This window comes from Ostrinia furnacalis, unplaced genomic scaffold, assembly GCF_004193835.3.
Source record: "Ostrinia furnacalis isolate ACB-3 unplaced genomic scaffold, ASM419383v2 OfSCF0694, whole genome shotgun sequence".
Lineage (NCBI taxonomy): Eukaryota > Metazoa > Arthropoda > Insecta > Lepidoptera > Crambidae > Ostrinia > Ostrinia furnacalis.
In genome coordinates, this window is record NW_021130933.1 from 209,648 (window position 1) to 231,989 (window position 22,342).

Below are 22,342 nucleotides of genomic sequence, written 5' to 3' on the forward strand. Positions count from 1 at the left end.
AATTACACAATGTTTTAGCGTAAAAATCCTATTTCTATTGCAAAGAAAAAACTTTTGATCACTTTTCCCTTTACGTCATTTTGACAGCAGACAGCAGAGACATGACAGTTGATTGACACTTGTACTGCGTTTCGATTCTGCTGCGTGCAAAACGATTATATTGTAATCGTAATGTTTCGTATCATATATCGCCTACCCGCTTATCTAGTCGATTTATCATTCAATTGTTCAATTGCTTGACTTCAAAATAATTGCTTCGGTACTTCCCTATCAATTTTGACATTCGTCCACAGAGAGCTCTGTTCGTCCAGATTATTTTGTGGGCGCTACGTGTTGTTTATTTTTATTTACGTAAATTTTTCTAAATTTTGAATTAAACTTTACCATGTCAGCACAAAATGTAAACGTCTGTGATATAGGCGACGACGTGAAGGAGGTGTTGAAGAAGTTTCGCTTCCAGAAACACAGTTCCAACTCCGCTTTGATACTGAAGGTATTTTTCCGTAATTCATTAGTAATTTTCTATGATTGTAGCCATGAGTCATTTTGATAAAGCCAGCGATGCGTGTAACTGGTCGTCATGGATTGGAACATCATCGGGGCAAACAATTACATGAGTAATATCACTGTGAACTAGAGATGANAACACACCCATGCATCTTTTCATAACTCCCGTTAATAGGTGCTTCATGCATAATGCATGCAAATAACGCAAATTCAACTATTAATACCGTTTTCTAGTTAACCTAAGAAGTTATATAAAACTTAAGGCAAATTCATATGAATCAAAAATCTAATTGGACTATTAATTAAGTGCTTTTATTTATTCAGGACAATAATTTATGCCAGTGCTTAGAAAAAGCAGCACCAGAACTCTGTTATCACAAAGGCCAATTGGTAGCGGGCTGCATCCAGCCCCTTCCTGCTACCTTTATAAGGTTGTCTGTCCATCTTGTGGGTGGAAGCCCTACGCTGTGCTATCCCGTACGTGGCCTCCACCTTGCTGCCCCATTGGCAGTCAGTTCATGAAACGGGTAGTCAATTCATGGGTCAATCTATGTACTGATAAAGATTTAGATTTTTTTCCAATCAGAAGGATAAAGAGAACTAACTAACCAACTTGTATGCACTTTCAGGTGAACAGAGAGAAGCAAGCTTTGGAAGTGGATGAAGAGCTGGAGAATGTGGAATTGGAAGAGCTCCAGGATATCCTTCCGTCACACCAGCCTCGGTTCATTGTGTACAGGTAAAATTAAAGTCATATTATTCTGTTCTATTCTAAGTAGCTACCATGCTACCAACCGTGCAATGTGGAAGTCATTGGCGGAGGCCTATGTTCAGCAGTGGACGTCCTGTAGCTGAAATCATGATGTGATGATTATGTAGAAATGTCAATGCTGTATAATATGGGACATCGCGTACGTGAAGCTTTTTTCTAATCAACAATTCTGTTGCTCGACTAATGTTTCACTTACAACTTTTTTTTGCTTATATTTACCTCTCAAAATTAGAATATAATATGATCATGCAATATTAGCATCAAATTCAATCACTTTCATATGTTAACAACATTGATTGATGGATATTACACTTGTTTTCCAGTTACAAAATGGAACACAACGATGGCAGGACGTCATTCCCCATGTGTTTCATCTTCTACACACCACGAGATGCACACATGGAGTTACAGGTTTGTATAATTACTATCCAGCTTCCTGTAACCTTTATAGGACCCATCCACCTTGTGGGTGGACGTTTCACACTGCAGTGCGTATGCCAGTACATTAATTCCCTTAATTCCAGAACCTTGTTGCCCCATTGGCCATTAGCTCTGAATGCTATGCCAAAATTAAAAATATCTTTATCTGTTTGTATTAATTAAATTAGTACTTGCAAATCATCAATTAATAAGGAGTTTTTCTATTTACATGTTCATTATTTATTTGTCCTACCAGCACTTCAAGACAAACTATGTGCCCTGCCCATTGCACCCGCGTCAGCTTGCTAATCCTGCTAAAAACAGTCTGAAATTGTGTATTTATAGCTTTCCAAGATGGCCTGGTGTACCTAATTAAGTTGAAGTAGAAGTAATCTTGGTTAGATGGAGTGTAGTTTCTATAGTCTGGTCGCCGAGCACGTAGAATTTCGTCCAATTACCCCAAGCTACCCATCTTTATCGCTCGCGCGTAATTATGTTGCTCACAGACTCACTGCGGGCGCCCATCGCACAGTCGCGACAGCAATATAATTACGCGCGAGCGATAAGGATGGGTAGCTTGGGGTCATTGGACAAAATTCTACGTGCTCGGAGACCGGGCTTTAAATAGTAGTGTGATGTCAACCAATGAGGGCTATCGTTTTAGCGCTCACCAGTTAGCGCCACTGTACAGTAAGGTCCTGTCACTTGCTAGTAGCGAAGACAGTGGCGCCAACTGGTGAGCGCTAAAGTGGTAGGAGGACTATCGCATTTGCACTCATCAAGATGGCGCCACTGTAGAGTAAGGTCCTGTCAATCGCCAGGGGTGCCAACTGTTAAGTATAAAAACGATAGCCCTCATTGTTCCTGTTTTGGTCACAGGTAATGTACGCAGGAACGCAAAGGGCGCTAGCAGCGGCCGTCGGCGCGCCGCGTCTGTTGGAGGTGAGAGAGATAGACGAGCTCACCTCCGAATGGCTGAACGAGAAGCTTAGGAGGTAGACAAGGACAGCTATAGGTTTGGTGCTTCTATCTTTAACTGGATATCGTGTATATTGTAGATCGCGCGGTGAAAGTTGAGGCAAACATAAACATTGATGTAAAATTTTAATGCAGAACACTCAAGACATTATACTTCAATTTCAAATATCGAATACACCAGCTACATCGCATCGCTATTGCTATATGTGCAACGGGACTATTCCCACCTCTCGTTCCCACCGCTGCAACTCCTGTGTAGCCAGGATCTACAGCAGACCGCCAAAAATCCAACTAGTGAAGGTCAAGTGTGTCCCGGGGGAAAGTTAAACTGTCACTGGAATCGCAACGAAATTAATCTGAAGAACATAGAAGGAGTTCGAAGTTAAGATTCTACTTCCCTCCATTGCACAGCGGATGACAGGTGACAAATAAAGGTTTAATAACCTTTAAGAAAAGGTATGCTATATGTGTGCAAGTGAGATAGAAAGCACTTGTCAGTCAGACTGCGCAAGACGTCAACGCGGCAAGCGTATACAGATACGAATCTTTGTTTGTATCGATGCCTCAACTCTCGCTGGGCGAACTATAAAGAATTTAGGCCTGTGTAGAATGACACTCCAATATGAATCTAAAGTCAAGAGACATACGTTTTAAATCGGGTTTTGAGTGTTTTAAGAGCCTGAGATGATGTCAAATATTGTCAGTTTTCAGAGTCCTTCAAGGTAAGTTCTTGAAACCTTGAATTTGATAAGTAGTATTTCTTTCTTATTAATTGTGTTAAAGTAGTAAGAGGTTATTTCAAAGTTTATTTACCTCAGTTTATCAATTGAAAATATCAAAAATACAGGAGTAAGTCCTCCTTATAATAATATATTGCCAGATGTATTAACTATTAAATGTAGAAAGATTATAATAATTGGTATTTATATTTATATAAGTATTAAATATACAGGGTGTTTATTTAAATATAAGAGGTTGGCCAACTATGAAATTTCTAACTAAAGAGTAGAAATATTATGCAATTTCTACCTAAATTCCTTTTAAAAACAAAACTACTGATTGCGTAAAAGCGTTTTATAAAAGCCTAGTTGCAAAAAATACAAATATGTACGACTTTTTCCATTGATGCTAGAGACTTTTCTCAACGTTTTCCGCAATTTCTGCTAATTTAAAAGAAAGAAAATAATGATATTTATTTAGTACGTTTGGCCAACCATTCATCTTTAAAATAAACACCCTGTAGACACTGCTGTGTTCAACGTAGTTTGTGAAAGTGCGTAGTGTAAAAATAATAACAATTTTCTAAAGTAATTCTAGTTCCCGCCGCTGGAGGCGTGTAGCGCTAGTGTCGCTTAAGTATTTGATGACCTTTAATGTCTTTGTAATAAGGTTTATATTCGTTTACACAAAGCAAACTAGAGAGAGATGCAGATAGTTTAATTATGGAAAATAGCATTTAATGTTCATGCAATAAGATTTATATTCGTTTATACGGAGCAAGCTAAAAAGATATGCAGATAAAGTCCGATCGCCGAACACGTAGAATTTCGTCCAATGACCCCAAGCTACCCTTACTTATCGCTCGCGCGTAATTATATTGCTGTCGCGACTGTGCAACAGGCGACCGTAGTGAGTGTGCGAGCGTAGCTTGGGGTCATTGGACGAAATTCTACGTGCTCGGCGACCGGACTTTAGTGGCTTTATTTATTGAGATTTATTTATTCTAAAAGATGAGATTATTTAAAATTACTAAAAAGCACTAAACTTCAAACAAAATTCTATCTTGCCTGTAACAAATAAATGACAAAAAATACTAAAAGTAGAAGTATAAGATTAAATATGTGTTTTATATTGAATTTTATAAGACCAAAGCATTTATTTATATTGAAATTAATCATCATATTCTTTAAATATTTCCTTTATTGTATAAAAGACAAAGTAAATACATTCCCTTTTTACCCGACTGCGACAGAAGGTAGGCTATATTTTTCAAAAAGAAATTAAGATTTGCGATTTTTGTGCGACTTAAACGCAGCGTTCAAACGTCATAAAAACGCTAGTAAAGGTGACAGTACATCATGCTATACATTTTTGTTTCAAAATAGTACCCATTATAGGTCTAATTTTAGATCTTTAATGGGTACTATTTTGAAACAAAATTGTATAGCATATCTATATACAGGGTGTTAGGTAAATGGGTATATGAGCCGACACTAGCCCATGTTAACGTGGGCATATAAATGGTATGGTGAAGTCAGAAATTTGATAGCATCATTGTATTTTTTTTAATTTTCATACAAAATAAATTTTATAAAAACCGATTTTTATGAAAATTAAAATTAATTAAAATGAAAATATCAATTTTCTGACTTCAGCATACCATTTATATGCCCATGTTAACATGGGTTAGTGTCGGCTCATATACCCATTTACCTAACACCCTGTATAAGCCGGGCTTTAGATCTATACAACTAGATAATATTGGCTTGATTTGCTGCCGTTCGTAGGTTTTATTTTGTGAAATATTTTGTCTCTCTTTTTATCACAGGGTTAGTCAAAATACATAGTATACTCAAAAATACTTTATTTTTTCTTATTTAGTAAAATATAAACAGTAATATAGTTTATTTAAAAATATACTTAAGTTTAATATTGTATATTTGTGTAAACAGTTCACTATTTAACCATTAAATGCGCAAAATAACTTTTTTAGACTATTTCTAATCGAAATCGAATGTCAGTTTGTCTACAAGCGATAATGAGGCTTTTAAAAAATGCTTGTTTCAAATAAAATGTTCAAAACTTGAAAATATACCGAAAAGTTACTAAAGTCTTATTGTATAGATAGAAAATGGTGCATTTTTTGGTGTCGATATATTTTTTATTACAACAATGTATTATTTATACTAAACGTGATTTTATAGCATTTATACTTTGTAAGTGTATAAAAGACATTAATAAATAAATGTATCAAAAAATATTTATTTATCTTAATATTTAATTTATATTTATTAAGTTTAAGTTAAGGAAAGTACACATCATGTCTATACACAAAGCCAACTTTTACCTACTGGGGGTACAACCCGAGCTAACTGCACACTTCGCTGGAATGCGACTCTCCCTTCCACTTGGGTGGGGTAAGTCGCGTCCATACCAGAGCGTCGATGTGACGTCACTGCTACCAGCTGCGCAGTTACTCGACCGGGTTTTATTGAGCATTTTTCTCAAAGCAAAAATAAAATTTCCCAGTGGGAAAGGGACCTGCCCATACAAAGCGGCGTAGCATGGGTTGGCACCCGGGGCGATCACCCCCCCGTCATAAGTCTTAAGGCACCCCCTGGTACCACCCTTTGGGGTTACCTACCGATTCGAAGATTGAAATCGCGTATCATGACATAGACCGCAGATTTGCCATGCAGATGTGCCAGTGAGTACTAATCTGCGCGACTTGTGTCACCCCCTGATGCTTGGCACCCGGGGCGGACCGGCGGACGCCGCTACTGCCCATACATTAATACAGTTAGAAGTTACTTGCATTGATACAACGATGCTGAATTTCAGCGAATACACTTGAAAATTTCGACAAGTTTATCAATATTATTTTCATAACGGTTCCAAAAAGGTTTCTTTCTTCTACTCATGATTGAACAAAAAGTTAAATTGTACGAGAATAAGGCAAGCTCAATTTTTTTAGAAACATGTTCCTTCGTTTCAGCCAATTGACGTCCACTGCTGGACAAAGGCCTCCCCCAAGGATTTCCATAACGACCGGTCTTGCGCTGTCCACATCCAGACAAGTTTTTTGAATTCACAACGAGTAAGCTCTTGGCGTTGGCCTGCATCTCACCTGATAGATAGTGATGATCAGGCCGAAGGTGGAAGCGTCTAATTTATTTAAGTCTTACGTTTAAATTATTGGTATATACTCTTGGTAATTGTTTTACAAGTAGACTTAGACACTCCGCATCGTTCGTTTCAGCCAAATGACGTCCACTGCTGGACAAAGGCCTGCAGCCTTTTTGTCGGCCGATAGTTTAGTCGGGCTGTTAATCAGTATGAACATGTTCATGTATGGAAGTGCGCACACCACCGATTTGGTATGGTAGGTTTTAAACCTTTGTTTGTCACCTGTCATCCGCTTTGAAATGGAGGGAAGTCGAACCTTAATTTCGAACTCCTATGTTTTTCTGAATAATTTCGTTGCGGGTCCAATGACAGCTTAACTTTCCCCCGGGACAAACTTGACCTTCATTGGTTGGGTTATTGGCGGTCAAGCTGTAGATCCTGGCTACACAGGAGTTGCAGCGGTGGGAACGAGAGGTGGGAATAGTCCCGTTACACCGATTTGGTATCGGCCGACTCCTCATACAAATTGAAAGCCTACCCAACTACCGGTCTACTTAAAGTCTGTAATCTACGGGGTTTCTAAAGGTCATAGCACACTTACCAATCCGAAAGGGGTCAAGAAGAAGAAGAGCCAGAAGAGAGCAGAGCTCGGGAAGAGCCTGGATGCGGGCAGCGCAGGACCGTGCATTGTGGAAAGCCTTGGAGGAGGCCTTTGTCCAGCAGTGGACGTCATTTGGCTGAACCGAACGAACGAACGAAGTGTGCAGTTGCAGTACGGAGTTTCATTCAAAGAATACTGACCGCCTCGAGTTGATATAAATAACTACGTGAACTTCCTGCCCATCAGCTTGGCAGACTTGCACTCGCAGTCGGTCAGGTCTATACCCTGCTTCTTCATGGCGGAGTAGGGCAGTTCGGCCAGGAGTTCATACCCGCACTTGGCTGCCAAAACTTGAGAGGTTATGGCTGTGAAGACAGTGGCTGTAGCCTTGATGCCGAGGGCTTTGCAGAGAGGCTCTCTGGAAAACAAATTAAAATCCTTTATTACGGGACTATTACTACCGCTGCACTGCAACTCCTGTGTAGCCAGGATCTACAGCTTGACTCCCAATAAAAACCCAACCAGTGAAGGTCCAATTTATCCAGAAGATAATTCTTTATCTGTATGTTAGGAGGACCTTTTCTGGGTAATATCCACGTCCCATATACCTACAGCTTGCCCTACCACCACTTCGGGGCAACATATAGGTAGTTACAACATATTTTCAGGACCTGTTAAAATGCGACTCGATGGAAAAGGAATTATGACGTCATCAGGTCGGTAACGGAATAGACCGTCTATATTTATACCTAGATTTTAAAATTATTAAAAGTCCATTGTGTAATCTACTCGTAGAGAAAGTAACAAAGTGTGTCGTGATGTTTTAATCTATAGTCCGGTCGCCGAGCACGTAGAATTTCGTCCAATGACCCCAAGCTACCCATCCTTATCGCTCGCACGTAATTATATTGCTGTCGCGACTGTGCGACGGGCGGCCGCAGTGAGTCGCTCGCTCAATAAAAAAAATGCCTGAGCGATGCGAAGCGATTACGGAATTACAACTAACTGTCACTTTGTCTAGGGGCCGCGATGATCGAACGTCATGGGTCTCGTAGTATTAAGGAATATTCTTAATTCTTTCTTACCTAGCAGCAAATATCTTGCCGCCAATGTTCTGCCCTCTAAACTCCGGCAGTACCGTTAGCCCGCTCGACGTCAGAAACTTGTCCACGCCGTAGTGATCAAACACGTCTACCAGGTCCTCAGCAGCCACTAACGTCTTGAGCAGTTTCTTCCAGGACTCGCCTTTTACCTGCAAGAGTATTATAATGACTTCATCATCATCAACAGTCTTAAGTAGTCCACCGCTGGATACAGGCCTCCCCCAATGATTTCCTGATTGACCGTTTGGCAGCGGCCTGCATCTAGCATTTTCTCCTTTTACCTACAAGAGTCTTTATTCCTAACGGCTATAATTCGTTGAAGCTCCGTCTCAGGATATGGCCCGCTCTTGAGCGAGCCACTCTGGCTTCGAGGGGACCCCCAATTCCCTCCTCCAGTAGTTATTATGGAGGTTTTCTCTTCGTGGCCCGGGTAAAACAGGACCCCCAGTCCGCAGCAGCGGGTTATGGCCCCTCTATACCGCTGCTTTGTCAGCTCTGCTGGTCAGAGAAGTAGCGAGAGCGGCCCTCCAAAAAATGGGCTCGGGCAAACGGGCAAAGATATTTTAAGCTGCGTTACTTACGTTTTCCATATCCTCTTCAGGGTCATCCTTGCTCTTCACCAGCACAATATTGAATCCCACCAGAGTGCCAGGCTTCCCGTCCTCCTCCGTGAAGCACGCCAGGCTGACTCCTTGAGAGAGGTACGCCTCCCAGTTGTCTCTGATAGTCTGGATCGATGTTGGGTCCGAGTTGATGTCTGAAACATACGGGTCAAACTTTAAACCTTTTTTTGAGTCTGTTAAAATACCTACTTGGCATTTTGCAAAAGGAGTAGGTGGATCTCTATTTTTACTCACTCTCTCTCTCTCTCTGTCTCTCTCACCATTCACTTGTCTTTCTGGCTCTCTCTCTCTACTCTCGATCGCTTTGGTCTCAATCTCGCTATTTTGAAAGAAGAATAAATGTCTTTCTTCTCACTCTCGCATGGCATCTATTTTCTAATTATCTTTTTAGGGTTCCGTAGCTAAATGGCAAAAAACGGAACCCTTATAGATTCGTCATGTCTGTCTGTCCGTCTGTCCGTCCGTATGTCACAGCCATTTTTCCGAAACTATAAGAGCTATACTGTTGAAACTTGTTAGGTAGATGTATTCTGTGAACCGCATTAAGATTTTGATGCAAAAATAAAAAAATAATAATAAATATTGGGGGCTCCCCATACTTAGAACTGAAACTCAAAAAATTTTTTTTCATTAAACATAAGTGTGGGGTATCTATGGATAGGTCTTCAAAAATGATATCGAGGTTTCTAAAATATGTTTTTTCTAAACCGAATATTTTGCGTTACAGACGCTTCCAAAGTGGAAAAAAGTTGTCCCCCCCCCCTCTAATTTCCAAAATAAGATAATGAAAACTCTAAAAAAACATATGATGTACCTACATTACTATTAAAACTACAAACGAAAATTGTTTTGAACGAGATCTAGTAAGTAGTTTTTTTTAATACCTCGTAAATCGTAAACCGCTTATTACCGCTTAATCTTTCATACAAATAACTTTAAAAAAATAATAATTTCTTAAATCAATGGTACGGAACCTTCGTGAGTCCGACACGCACTTGGCCGATTTTTTCTTGCTCGCCTCTCTTTACTCATCATTGTTTAAGGAACAGTTAGGGGTTGTGAAGCGTTCTCTTCCAGACAACTCCAGGGTTTATTAAATATTGAAAAACTTACCCAAAATCCTGCAGAGTGGTTCATCCCTCAAGAAAGTCTCCTGCATCAGATCCAGGCATTGCTCCTTGTACTCGTCTTCCATGTCGCGGATTTGGAACCTTTCGAGGGCAAAAAAGAAATCAACGGTCAACGGCATCGCAGCATATTTTTCTCGGGAGCTCTAATAGGTACCTTACGTAGAAATTTTTTGTCGTGTGTGTTCTATAATGGACCTACATCATGGGCATCTTATAAATGTGCCAGCAAATTAGAATTTCTAGGCAGGGTCCCTCGTGTTTAGGCACTTAGTATTATCTAGGGACGAAGTATGAGGAACACCGTTTCCAGGGAAGGGGGAGGCAGCTGTGCGAAATAGAACTGACCAAAACCCTTTCGAAGAACCAGCGACTGGATGAAAGAAGCGGATTATCGTGAATCGTGGTAAGCCTTAAATGATGATGATGATGATGATAGAAGTTCCCGCAATAAGAGGGTACTTAAAACATACTTACGATAGACCAGGTTTTCCATCCCTATCCCGACCTTTGAAGGTGCTCCAAACTTGCCCTTTGGGGACGCTGTCTGGTCTTTTCCAGGGCATATTGATCTAAAAATAAAGTTATAATCAATCATTGATACTTTGATAAGGTATCACTGTTGGTGAGCGCACTTTGTATTGTTATCTAATTGATTGTACTTAATCTTGGTACCTACTGAGTAAGGGATCTGGTAAAGGTCGCGGGAAACACCTGGATGCGGGCAGAGCGGCACCGATTGTTTTGGATATCCTTGGAGGAACTTTGTCCAGGAGACATGTATAGTGCCCCTTAAGGGCTACCTTTTACTGTTTTTTGACGTTCATAAGTGCCACTAGTGGTCTTTGACTAAAATATTTTTATTTTGTGTACGGCACTTGGTTGAAACAAAGAGGTCTCATAAAATCTGTTTGACCATCGAATTGACTCAAAAAACCTAAGTGTAGATTTGTCTAAACATCGATAGTATAGACAGGCCTCCGTCACTCGCCTATGCCGGCCGAGATAATTACCTACAGCGCGCGACAACTTCAAGTTGCAAATCAGTCAGGACCGCCACGCGCCGTGACGCCACGACGCGCCTGTGAGCACACGCGTATTTCTATACACGCTCGGTCGATCATCGTTTAAATCAAGGTTTATTGTTCCAACATCACTGTTATTCTTCTTTAATGGAAAATCGTAATATTTAGAAATAATAATTAACTGTAGTGATTTAAATAATTTAAAAAACTACACTTTTTGAATAATTTTGAAATACTTATGACAAAAAACTGTAGCAAAAAAAATATTTTACNTAATATTGTCCCATTTTTTTTTCGTCCCATACTGAAAGTTAATCTCTATTTAATGGACTATAAGCCAATGTAGGTCTCATTGGTGGTGGACATATGGACCACTTTTGGTCATTGTCCTTTCAGCGAATACACTTGAAAATTTTCGACAAGTTTACCAATATTTCATAACGGTTCCAAAAAGGTTTCTTTCTTCTACTCATGATTGAACAAAAAGTTAAATTGTACCAGTATAAGGCAAGCTCAATTTTTTTAGAAACATGTTCCTTCGTTTTGACGTCCAATTGACGTCCACTGCTGGACAAAGGCCTCCCCCAAGGATTTCCACAACAACCGGTCCTGCACTGTCCGCATCCAGACCATTGAAGTAATATTACAGAACGTTATATCTCAATGATCCAGACAAGTTGTTATTATTTTTATTCACAACAAGTAAGCTCTTGGCCTGCATCTCACCTGATGGATAGTTATGATCAGGCCGAAGGTGGAAGCGTCTAATTTATTTAAGTCTTACGTTTAAATTATTGGTATATACTCTTGGTACCTAATTGTTGTACAAAGTAGACTTAGACACTCCGCATCGTTCGTTACAGCCAAATGACGTCCACTGCACTGCTGGACAAAGGCCTGCAGCCTTTTTGTCGGCCGATAGTTTGGTCGGGCTGTTTAATCAGTATGAACATGTTCATGTATGGAAGTGCGCACACTACACCGATTTGGTATGGTAGGTTTTAAACCTTTGTTTGTCACCTGTCATCCGCTTTTCAATGGAGGGAAGTCGTACCTTAATTTCGAACTCCTCCTATGTTCTTCTGATTAATTTCGTTGCGGGTCCAATGACAGTTTATCTTTCCCCCGGGACAAACTTGACCTTTGTTGGTTGAGTTTTTATGGCGGTCAAGCTGTAGATCCTGGCTACACAGGAGTTGCAGTGGTGGGAACGAGAGGTGGGAATAGTCCCGTTACACCGATTTGGTATCGGCCGACTCCTAATACAAATTGGAAGCTTACCCAACTACCGGTCTAATCAAAGTCTGTAATCTGCAGCGTGTCTAAAGGTCATAGCACACTTACCAACCCGAAAGGGATCAACACCGTATCGCCTTTACAGTGCGTATAAGTGTGCAGTTGCAGTACGGAGTTTCATACAAGGAATGCTGACCGCCTCGAGCTGATAAGGTTATGATCCGTTTTCGGGTTGATAAGTGTGCTTCTCCCTTTATCCGTATAAATAAAAACTACGTGAACTTCCTGCCCATCAGCTTAGCAGTCTTGCACTCGCAGTCGGTCAGGTCTATACCCTGCTTCATCATGGCGGAGTAGGGCAGTTCGGCCAGGACTTCATATCCACACTTGGCTGCCAAAACTTGGGAGGTCATGGCTGTGAAGACTGTGGCTGTAGCCTTGATGCCGAGGGCTTTGCAGAGAGGCTCTCTGGAAAACAAATTAAAATCCTTTATTACGGGACTATTTCTACCGCTGCAACTCCTGTGTAGCCAGTATTTACAGCTTGACCGCTAATAAAAACCCAACCAGTGAAGGTCAAGTTTGATTCTTTATCAGTATGTTATGACTTTTTAGGCCACTTTCCACGTCCCATATACCTACAGCTTGCCCTACCACCCTTTGGGACAACATATCGGCTAGTGCTGAGAAGTGGGTAGCGAAGGACAATCCCTAGTTAATACATTTCAGGAGTTATTAAAATGCAACTCGATGAAAAACGTAAATATGGCGTCATCAGGTCATGAAGTTCATAGACCGACAAGTTGCAAGTCCATCAGTTTTCAGGATAATTCTACTCGTAGAGAAAGTGACATGCGTGAAAGTTTTGATTTAGAAGTCCCTACATACAAAAAATACCGGAGCAAGCGATCACGGAATTAAAACTGTCATTGTCACTTTGTCTAGGGGCCAGATGATCGAACGTCTTGGATCTCATACTCTCATACTGTTAAGGAATATTCGTACCTAGCAGCAAATATCTTGCCGCCAATGTTCTGCCCTCGAAACTCCGGCAGAACCGTAAGCCCGCTCGACGTCAGAAACCTGTCCACGCCGTAGTGATCAAACACGTCTACCAGGTCCTCAGCAGCCACTAACGTCTTGAGCAGTTTCTTCCAGGACTCGCCTTTTACCTGCAAGAGTATTATAATGACTTCATCATCATCAACAGTCTTTAATAGTCCACCGCTGGATACAGGCCTCCCCCAATGATTTCCAGATTGCCCGTTTGGCAGCGGCCTGCATCTAGCATTTTCTCCTTTTACCTACAAGAGTCTTTATTCCTAACGGCTATAATTCGTTAAAGCTCCGTCTCAGGATATGGCCCGCTCTTGAGCGAGCCACTCGGGCTTCGAGGGGACCCCCAATTCCCTCCTCCAGTAGTTATTATGGAGGTTTTCTCTTCGTGGCCCGGGTAAAACAGGACCCCCAGTCCGCAGCAGCGGGTTATGGCCCCTCTATACCGCTGCTTTGTCAGCTCTGCTGGTCAGAGAAGTAGCGAGAGCGGCCCTCCAAAAAATGGGCTCGGGCAAACGGGCAAAGATATTTTAAGCTGCGTTACTTACGTTTTCCATATCCTCTTCAGGGTCATCCTTACTCTTCACCAGCACAATATTGAATCCCACAAGAGTGCCAGGCTTCCCGTCCTCCTCCGTGAAGCACGCCAGGCTGACTCCTTGAGAGAGGTACGCCTCCCAGTTGTCTCTGATGGTCTGGATCGATGTTGGGTCCGAGTTGATGTCTGAAACATACGGGTCAAAAACCTTTTTTTGAGTCTGTTAAAATACTTGGCATTTTGCAAAAGGAGTAGGTGGATCTCTATTTTTACTCGCTCTCTCTCTCTCTCTCTCTGTCTCTCTCACCATTCACTTATCTTTCTGGCTCTCTCTCTACTCTCGATCGCTTTGGTCTCAATCTCGCTATTTGAAAGAAGAATAAATGTCTTTCTTCTCACTCTCGCACGGCATCTATTTTCTAATTACCTTTTTAGGGTTCCGTAGCCAAATGGCAAAAAACGGAACCCCTATAGCTTCGTCATGTCTGTCTATCCGTCTGTCGGTCCGTATGTCACAGCCATTTTTCCGAAACTATAAGAGCTATACTGTTGAAACTTGTTAGGTAGATGTATTCTGTGAACCGCATTAAGATTTTGATGCAAAAATAAAATAATAATAATAAATATTGGGGGCTCCCCATACTTAGAACTGAAACTCAAAAAATTTTTTTTCATTAAACATAAGTGTGGGGTATCTATGGATAGGTCTTCAAAAATGATATCGAGGTTTCTAAAATATGTTTTTTCTAAACCGAATATTTTGCGTTACAGACGCTTCCAAAGTGGAAAAAAGTTGCAAAATATGATAATGAAAAACCTAAAAAAAAACATATTATTATGATGTACATTACTATAAAAACTACCAACGAAAATTGTTTTGAACGAGATCTAGTACCTAAGTAGTTTTTTTTAATACCTCGTAAATCGTAAACCGCTTATTACCGCTTAAGCTTTCATACAAATAACTTTAAAAAAAAAATCATAAATCAATAGTACGGAACCCTTTGTGCGTGAGTCCGACACGCACTTGGCCGGTTTTTTCTTGCTCGCCTCTCTTTACTCATCATTGCTTAAGGAACAGTTAGGGGTTGTGAAGACAACTCTTCCAGACAACTCCAGGGTTTATTAAATATTGAAAAACTTACCCAATATCCTGCAGAGCGGTTCATCCCTCAAGAAAGTCTCCTGCATCAGATCCAGGCATTGCTCCTTGTTCTCGTCTTCCATGTCGCGGATTTGGAACCTTTCGAAGGCACAAAAGAAATCAACGGTCAACGGCATCGCAGCACATTTTTTTCGGGAGCTCTAATAGCCCAAGTAACATTTNAAAAAAAAATTTTTTTTAAGGACTTGGATACAAAATGATATTTATATTCTGTTTCTTACTGGTATAGAGTATTTAATAAATAACAAATTACATGCTGTAATGTCTGTCCACCTCAGGCCAAAGGTCCCATACTAAGTGGGCATAACCCTTTGAGTCAAGTTTAGATCACCATTTAAATATGGGCGCGTTAAGTGAAGTAGGTAAACAAAATAAATGACTTACCGTTTTCCTATTGCTAACCTTGATTGATGAAGTAACTAGTCAACTTATAACACTGACATAAAAACTTTTTACCACTACAAACTTCACTGCAACCTCCAACTGGCAAAAAGCGACTGATTTTTATATGAATTATACAGATTTTTATATAAAAATTAGCGATATTGCAGTAACAACAACTACGTATCGATAGACGCACGTGCTAAAACTGATCGCTTTGACAAATGATAACTGTTATGAAAGGATGTGTCGATTGAAAATGAACCTTAACTAGTTGTGATAGAGTAGGTTGTGTGGCTGGAGTTATGTATAAACAGTGGCACATGTGTGTGTTAGTGCCCGTTTCCATTGTGATATTTCTTTTTGTATGAAGAGATCCGTAAACAAACTAAAGTCGCTGACATAGCCCGATGGATTAGCAAGCTGAAGTGGCAATATGCAGGGCACATAGTACGCAGAACTAGTACTAGCACATAGAACGTAGTTTGGGGACTACTAGTAAGCTGTATATTGTAATCTTTGGTAATAAAGGTTTTTATTTTATTTTTATTTTTTATTATTTTAACTGACGGCCGATGGGTTCTGGAGTGGAGGCCGCGTACCGGAAAACGCAGCGTGGGATGTCCACCCACAAGGTGGACTGACAACATCTTAAAGGTAGCAGGAAAGCGCTGGACGCAGGCCGCTACCAACCGGGTAACATGGAAAGCATTGGGGGAGGCCTATGTTCAGCAGTGGACGTCCTGTGGCTGAGATGATGACGATGGTGATGATTTGTTTTTGTAATCGACAGCGATCGGAAGACGTATGTTCCACGAAGACGCGCCCCACCATTCTTCCGCTAATGTTTGAGCGTTATCGGTACACGCTAAATTATTCTTGAGTGCACACGCACGATACAATAATGGCGCTAGGATTGCTCAGATCAAACTCCCCGCACCCCCTAAATTGGACGTCATTTGGCTGAAAGGAACAAAATCAAAATTATTATTATTATTCTGTCTAATGGCTTCAATGGTGCGAATTTGAAGCACACTGGTTTTGCCAATGTCGAGTGTTTAGAGAGCAAAATTAAAATTATCTTTATTTGTTTAGACTAATTAATTTAGTACTTACAAATCGTCAAATGCTCTTAAGGAGCCTATACATGTCTCATTCTTTTTTTGCCCTACCAGCGCTTCGAGACAAACATTTGGCTTCGAGACGAACGATGGGATATTCCCAATATGACTTGTGACTTTGGCGGTGGTGACAATGTTGTCAGCTGAGCTGACAAGAGCTGTCAATGGGGCTATCAATGGTGTAGGTATATCTTCAGCGTGGTAGGCTTGAGGATGGCCTGGTTGGGTTTTTATTGGCGGTCAAGCTGTAGATCCTGGCTACACAGGAGTTGCAGCGGTGGGAACTAGAGGTGGGGATAGTCCCGTTTGGAGGGGATGTATTGGCTACGATTTCTTCCCATTTTTCCACCCTTATCAGTGAATCTTCAGAGCAGTGTTAGTAAAGTAATACTGGAATATGTAAAAGCTCTTTTTAAAAGCCAATTTCCAGAAAATAAATTTATTTATTTTATGATATTTTATAAAGGAACGAAGTAAGATAGAATTCTCGTGCGACAATGAACACGTATTCTCTGACGTCACAAACTGGTCGGCTCGCTTCCACTCGCATACAAACTAATCCGTATGATAATATTAGATAATCTGTATGTTTTGTATGTACGTCTTACATATTCGCGTAAATAAATTATCGATCTTGATTTGTTTTCTGGTAAAAGATACGAAAAGTGCTGAATTATGATGATTGGGACTTATATTTATACTTAGATAGTGTTGCGAACTGAAACTTTAATCGTTCCAGGTTAGATTTCAGAACTTTTATTTATTTTATTTATTTAATAGGACAACCAACAAGACATACACTGGAAGACAATCAATATTTACAACGTATTTAACTTAATCTAAGTGCTGCCTTAATTATAGGTTGCCACGGCATGCAATAGTGGACTTATACATTTAGTGTCTACACTAAAAGAAAAGAGTTTCTTCAGCGAGTATTATTTAGCTGGAATAACATTTCGCCAGCGACTCGATGCGAAGCTGTTTAGGAACTTTTCGAAATATAAAACTATCTTTATAAATCAGCTGAAGTTTTTCTGAGAATGCTGAGAGGCTTACGCTAGAAATAACGGAAGTAGGCTTATCTAACTTCAATACCCCGAATTACTTGATTAAAAAGTTCAGGGACATTGTATCAGTAAGTATGCCTAAGAAATAAAGCTACGAATACTTATTGGTTCGTACCAATATACAAGTAAATGTCAATTTTGGAAATATTTTCATTAGTTCGTTTCAGCTTATGACGTCCACTGCTGGACAAAGGCCTCCCCCAAGGATTTCCATAATGACCGGTCCTGCGCTGCCCGTATCCAGGTTCTTCCCGCGATCGTCGGTCCACCTAGTGGGAGGCTTGCCCACGATACGTCTTCCGTCCCGTGGTCGCCAATCGAGAACTTTTCTGCCCCAACGGAAATCTTCTCTACGAGCTATGTGCCTCGCCCACTGCCACTTGATTTTAGCGATTCTGCAGACTAAGTCAGTCACTCTGGTTCTCCTACGGATCTCCTCATGTCTGATTCAGGTTTTCTAGGATGGTACATTTGTCAGTTTCTATGGGCGCATACTTTGTTCAATGCTTCAAATAAATTATGCTCGGTAATTTTAGACCAATCAAATCGTTGCGCTGCATCGGATGTCAATTGTCTTGACATTGTCTATTAGCAATGATTGCAATGAGGTAGCAATTGTAAAGCGATGATAGATTTGCATTTTTTCCATTTATAAATCTGTAGGCTTACTAATATCTAATATTGTAAAGTTGAAGAGTTTGTTTGTTTGCTAAAGCCTGTCCACCACCAGGCTTTAGGGTGAATAGCATATATCCAAGTGNGACAATGCCGGAAATTGGCGTCTTTTTTTTTTCGCGCGGCCATCGACCAAACTTAGTTTTTTGATTACAAAATAGTGTAATAAACCAAACTTACTATGGCATGTATACCTCTAAACTCAGTCTGAACTGAGTTACGAGCATTAGAAGTTTGATGATTTTCATACTAGATTTGCTTTTTTCGCGCAAAGTTTTGTAAGAAATTGCAACAAAATAGTGAGATTGTATGTGTAAACAAACAATACCATCCATTAAAGGCTCCAGACATCAGTATGGAGCAGAATCAGCGCAATAAAAAAATAGCGCAATATTTTGCTGCAATTTCTTACAAAACTTGCACACAAAAAGCAAATCTAGTATGAAAATCATCAAACTTCTAATGCTCGTAACTCAGTTCTTCAGACTGAGTTTAGAGGTCATGCCATAGTAAGTTTGGTTTATTACTCTATTTTGTAATCAAAAAACAAAGTTTGGTCGATGGCTGCGCGAAAAAAAAAAGACGCCACTTTCCATACAAAATCTGGCATTGCCATTTCAATATTTAGGTAAGTTAGTAGACCAATCACAGGGTAGAATCTACTAAGTTTGAGTCAAGTTTAGATCACCATTTAAATACGGGCGCGTTAAATGAAGTAGGTAAACAAAATAAATGACTTACCGTTTTCCTATTGCTAACCTTGATTGATGAAGTAGTCTACTTATAACACTGACATAAAAACTTTTTACCACTACAAACTTCACTGCAACCTCCAACTGGCAAAAAGCGACTGATTTTTATATGAATTATACAGATTTTTATATAAAAATTAGCGATATTGCAGTAACAACAACTGCGTATCGATAGACGCACGTGCTAAAACTGATCGCTTTGACAAATGATAACTGTTATGAAAGGATGTGTCGATTGAAAATGAACCTTAACTAGTTGTGATAGAGAAGGTTATGTGGCTGGAGTGGTGTATAAACAGTGGCACATGTGTGTGTTAGTGCGCGTTTCCATTGTGATATTTCTTTTTGTATGAGGAGATCCGTAAACAAACTAAAGTCGCTGACATAGCCCGATGGATTAGCAAGCTGAAGTGGCAATATGCAGGGCACATGGTACGCAGAACTGATGGCCGATGGGTCCTGGAGTGGAGGCCGCGTGCCGGAAAACGCAGCGTGGGATGTCCACCCACAAGGTGGACTGACAACATCTTAAAGGTAGCAGGAAAGCGCTGGACGCAGGCCGCTACCAACCGGGTAACATGGAAAGCATTGGGGGAGGCCTATGTTCAGCAGTGGACGTCCTATGGCTGAGATGATGACGATGGTGATGATTAGTTTTTGTAATCGACAGCGATCGGAAGACGTAATATGTTCCACGAAGACGCGCCCCACCATTCTTCCGCTAATGTTTCAGTGTTATCGGTACACGCCAAATTATTCATGAGTGCACACGCACGATACAATAATGGCGCTAGGATTGCTCAGATCAAATTCCCCACATCCCCAAATTGGACGTCATTTGGCTGAAAGGGACGGTCCAAATTCCCAATTGTGATGTAGGTACTGGAGGTGGTGACAATGTTGTCAACTGACAACAGCTGTTAATGGGCTCTCAGTAGTGTAGGTATATCTTCAGTGCAGTGGTAGGCTTGAGGATGGCCTGGTTGGGTCTTTATTGGCGGTCAAGCTGTAGATCCTGGACCTGGCTACATTGGAATTGCAGCGGTGGGAACGAGAGGTGGGAATAGTCCCGTTTGGAGGGGATGTATTGGCTACGATTTCTTCCCATTTTTCCACCCTTATCAGTGAATCTTCAGAGCAGTGTTAGGCGTAAAGTAATACTGGAATATGTAAAAGCGCTTTTTAAAAGCCTATTTCCAGAAAATTAATGTATTTATTTTATGATTTTATAAAGGAACGAAGTAAGATAGAATTCTCGTGCGACAATGAACACGTATTCTCTGACGTCACGAACTGGTCGGCTCGCTTCCACTCGCGCGCATACAAACTAATCCGTATGATAATAATTAGATAATCTGTATGTATTGTATGTACGTCTTACATATTCGCGTAAATAAATTATCGATCTTGATTTTGTTTTCCGGTAAAAGATACGAAAAGTGCTTATATTTATACTTAGATAGTGTTGCGAACTGAAACTTTAATCGTACCGGGTTAGATTTCAGAACTTGTCGAAATATAAAACTAGCTTTATAAATCAGCCGAAGTTTTTCTGAGAATGATGAGAGAAATAACAGAAGTAGGCTTAGTTATCTTACTTCAATACCCCGAATTACTTGATTAAAAAGTTCAGGGACATTGTATCAGTATGCCTAAGAAATAAAGCTACGAATACTTATTGGTTCGTGCCAATATACGAGTAAATGTTAATTTTGGAAATATTTTCGTTAGTTCGTCTCAGCTTATGAACGTCCACTGCTGAACAAAGGCCTCCCCCAAGGATTTCCATCGACCGGTCCTGCGCTGACCGCATCCAGGTTCTTCCCGCGACCTTCACCAGCCGCGATCGTCAGTCCACCTAGTTGGAGGCTTGCCCACGATACGTCTTACGTCCCGTGGTCGCCACTCGAGAACTTTTCTGCCCCAACGGCCATCGTCTCTACGAGCTATGTGCCCCGCCCACTGCCACTTGATTTTAGCGATTCTGCGGGCTATGTCAGTCACTCTGATTCTCCTACGGAGGTTTAAGTTGAAATGCTGTGCCCGACAGGGTCTATAATTGTATCTTATAAATATGTACCACCTCTGTAACATTATGGATGCAATAAAGAATTGAGTATTGAGGTTTTCTAGGATGGTAGGAAGATTTCTAGGATGGTACATTTGTCAGTTTCTATGGGCGCATACTTTGTTCAATGCTTCAAATAAATTATGCTCGCTAATTTTAGACCAATCAAATCGTTGCGCTGCATCGGATGTCAATTGTCTTGACATTGCCTATTACTAATGATTGCAATGAGGTAGCAATTGTACAGCGATGATAGATTTGCATTTTTTCCATTTATAAATCTGTACCTACTTACTAATATTGTAAAGTTGAAGAGTTTGTTTGTTTGCTAGGGTGAATAGCATCCAAGTGTTTCCCGCGAACTTCACTAGATCGTCGGTCCACCGGGTGTCTACTTAGGTGCTTATTTACAATCGCATTTTTGCAAATAGGTAGACCTAAAACGTTTTCGATGTAAATAATTTCTAGGTATGATTGTTGGGCCCGCCTAGTTACAATCTGTTTAATCCTTGGGTCTAATCTCAAATCGATTTGCGAAAAGTTTGTCAGTGACAACGAACTTATCATTTGATATCTCACTTATCTTTAGCACTACTTATTTACGGATATCATCAAGGCCATTGTAACCGGTACCTACTATGACAAAAATGTTATTTATTGATAATAATTCATCATTATTAACTAAGATATCTGTGTCAATAATCTTTACGGTNTTAACGGTTATTATGATATAAAACTCAGTAAAACTCATTTATTTCTGTAAGTAGGCTTTAAAAAAAGCACTTTTACACGTCCCAGTATTAACCCTACCACTGCTTCAGGACAATAAATGGGCCAGTGCTGAGAAGAAGCAGCGCAAAAAACTCAGACACTATTGTCAGCCTCTTTTTCAAAGGTTTACAGGTTTTCAAAATTCATAGTTATAAATATTTATGCGAGCTAGGCAGTTACGCAGATAGATAGATTATATGGTTTATTTGCAAAACACATTGACACACAAGAATCAAAAAGTAATTACTTATCAACCGACTTCAAAAAAGGAGGAGGTTCTCAATTTTACCCGTATGTTNTTTACGGTTATTATGATATATGATAGATAGATATATGGTTTATTTGCAAAACACATTGACACACAAGAAGCAAAAAGTAATTAAAAAACACAGGAGTAGCAGGAAAGATATAGTAGGTACATTACAAAAAGTAAAAAAGAAAATCCTGCGCTAAGGTATAAGTGTGACGCAACGATGCAAAAAGCAGAGAGCTCAGTGTAGACACTGCTCT

General features: G+C 40.3%; 3 protein-coding genes across 4 annotated transcripts; 1 reads left to right on the forward strand and 2 right to left on the reverse strand.

Moving 5' to 3' along the window:
* The first annotated feature begins 308 nt into the window (after positions 1 to 308).
* GMF (Glia maturation factor) lies at positions 309 to 3,503 on the forward strand. Its single transcript, XM_028300061.1, has 4 exons — positions 309 to 493; positions 1,137 to 1,246; positions 1,603 to 1,690; positions 2,579 to 3,503. The coding sequence occupies exons 1-4, from the start codon at positions 386 to 388 to the stop codon at positions 2,696 to 2,698; spliced, it is 426 nt and encodes a 141-aa protein (XP_028155862.1). The 5' UTR covers positions 309 to 385; the 3' UTR covers positions 2,699 to 3,503.
* A 3,452-nt stretch (positions 3,504 to 6,955) lies between these two features.
* AgmNAT (Agmatine N-acetyltransferase) lies at positions 6,956 to 19,157 on the reverse strand. 2 transcript variants are annotated; one of them, XM_028323776.1, is made up of 6 exons: positions 18,983 to 19,157; positions 10,455 to 10,549; positions 9,964 to 10,061; positions 8,809 to 8,984; positions 8,210 to 8,376; positions 6,956 to 7,542 (listed from the first exon to the last, which is right to left on the reverse strand). In XM_028323776.1, the coding sequence occupies exons 2-6, from the start codon at positions 10,541 to 10,543 to the stop codon at positions 7,347 to 7,349; spliced, it is 726 nt and encodes a 241-aa protein (XP_028179577.1). In that variant the 5' UTR covers positions 10,544 to 10,549; positions 18,983 to 19,157; the 3' UTR covers positions 6,956 to 7,346. The 2 variants fall into 2 exon arrangements, with proteins under 2 accessions (XP_028179577.1, XP_028179578.1); XM_028323777.1 differs by lacking the exon at positions 18,983 to 19,157 and adding an exon at positions 15,382 to 15,591.
* LOC114349555 (uncharacterized) lies at positions 12,511 to 15,113 on the reverse strand. The gene is made up of 4 exons (XM_028299968.1): positions 14,978 to 15,113; positions 13,843 to 14,018; positions 13,244 to 13,410; positions 12,511 to 12,706 (listed from the first exon to the last, which is right to left on the reverse strand). The coding sequence occupies exons 1-4, from the start codon at positions 15,111 to 15,113 to the stop codon at positions 12,511 to 12,513; spliced, it is 675 nt and encodes a 224-aa protein (XP_028155769.1).
* Positions 19,158 to 22,342: the final 3,185 nt, after the last annotated feature.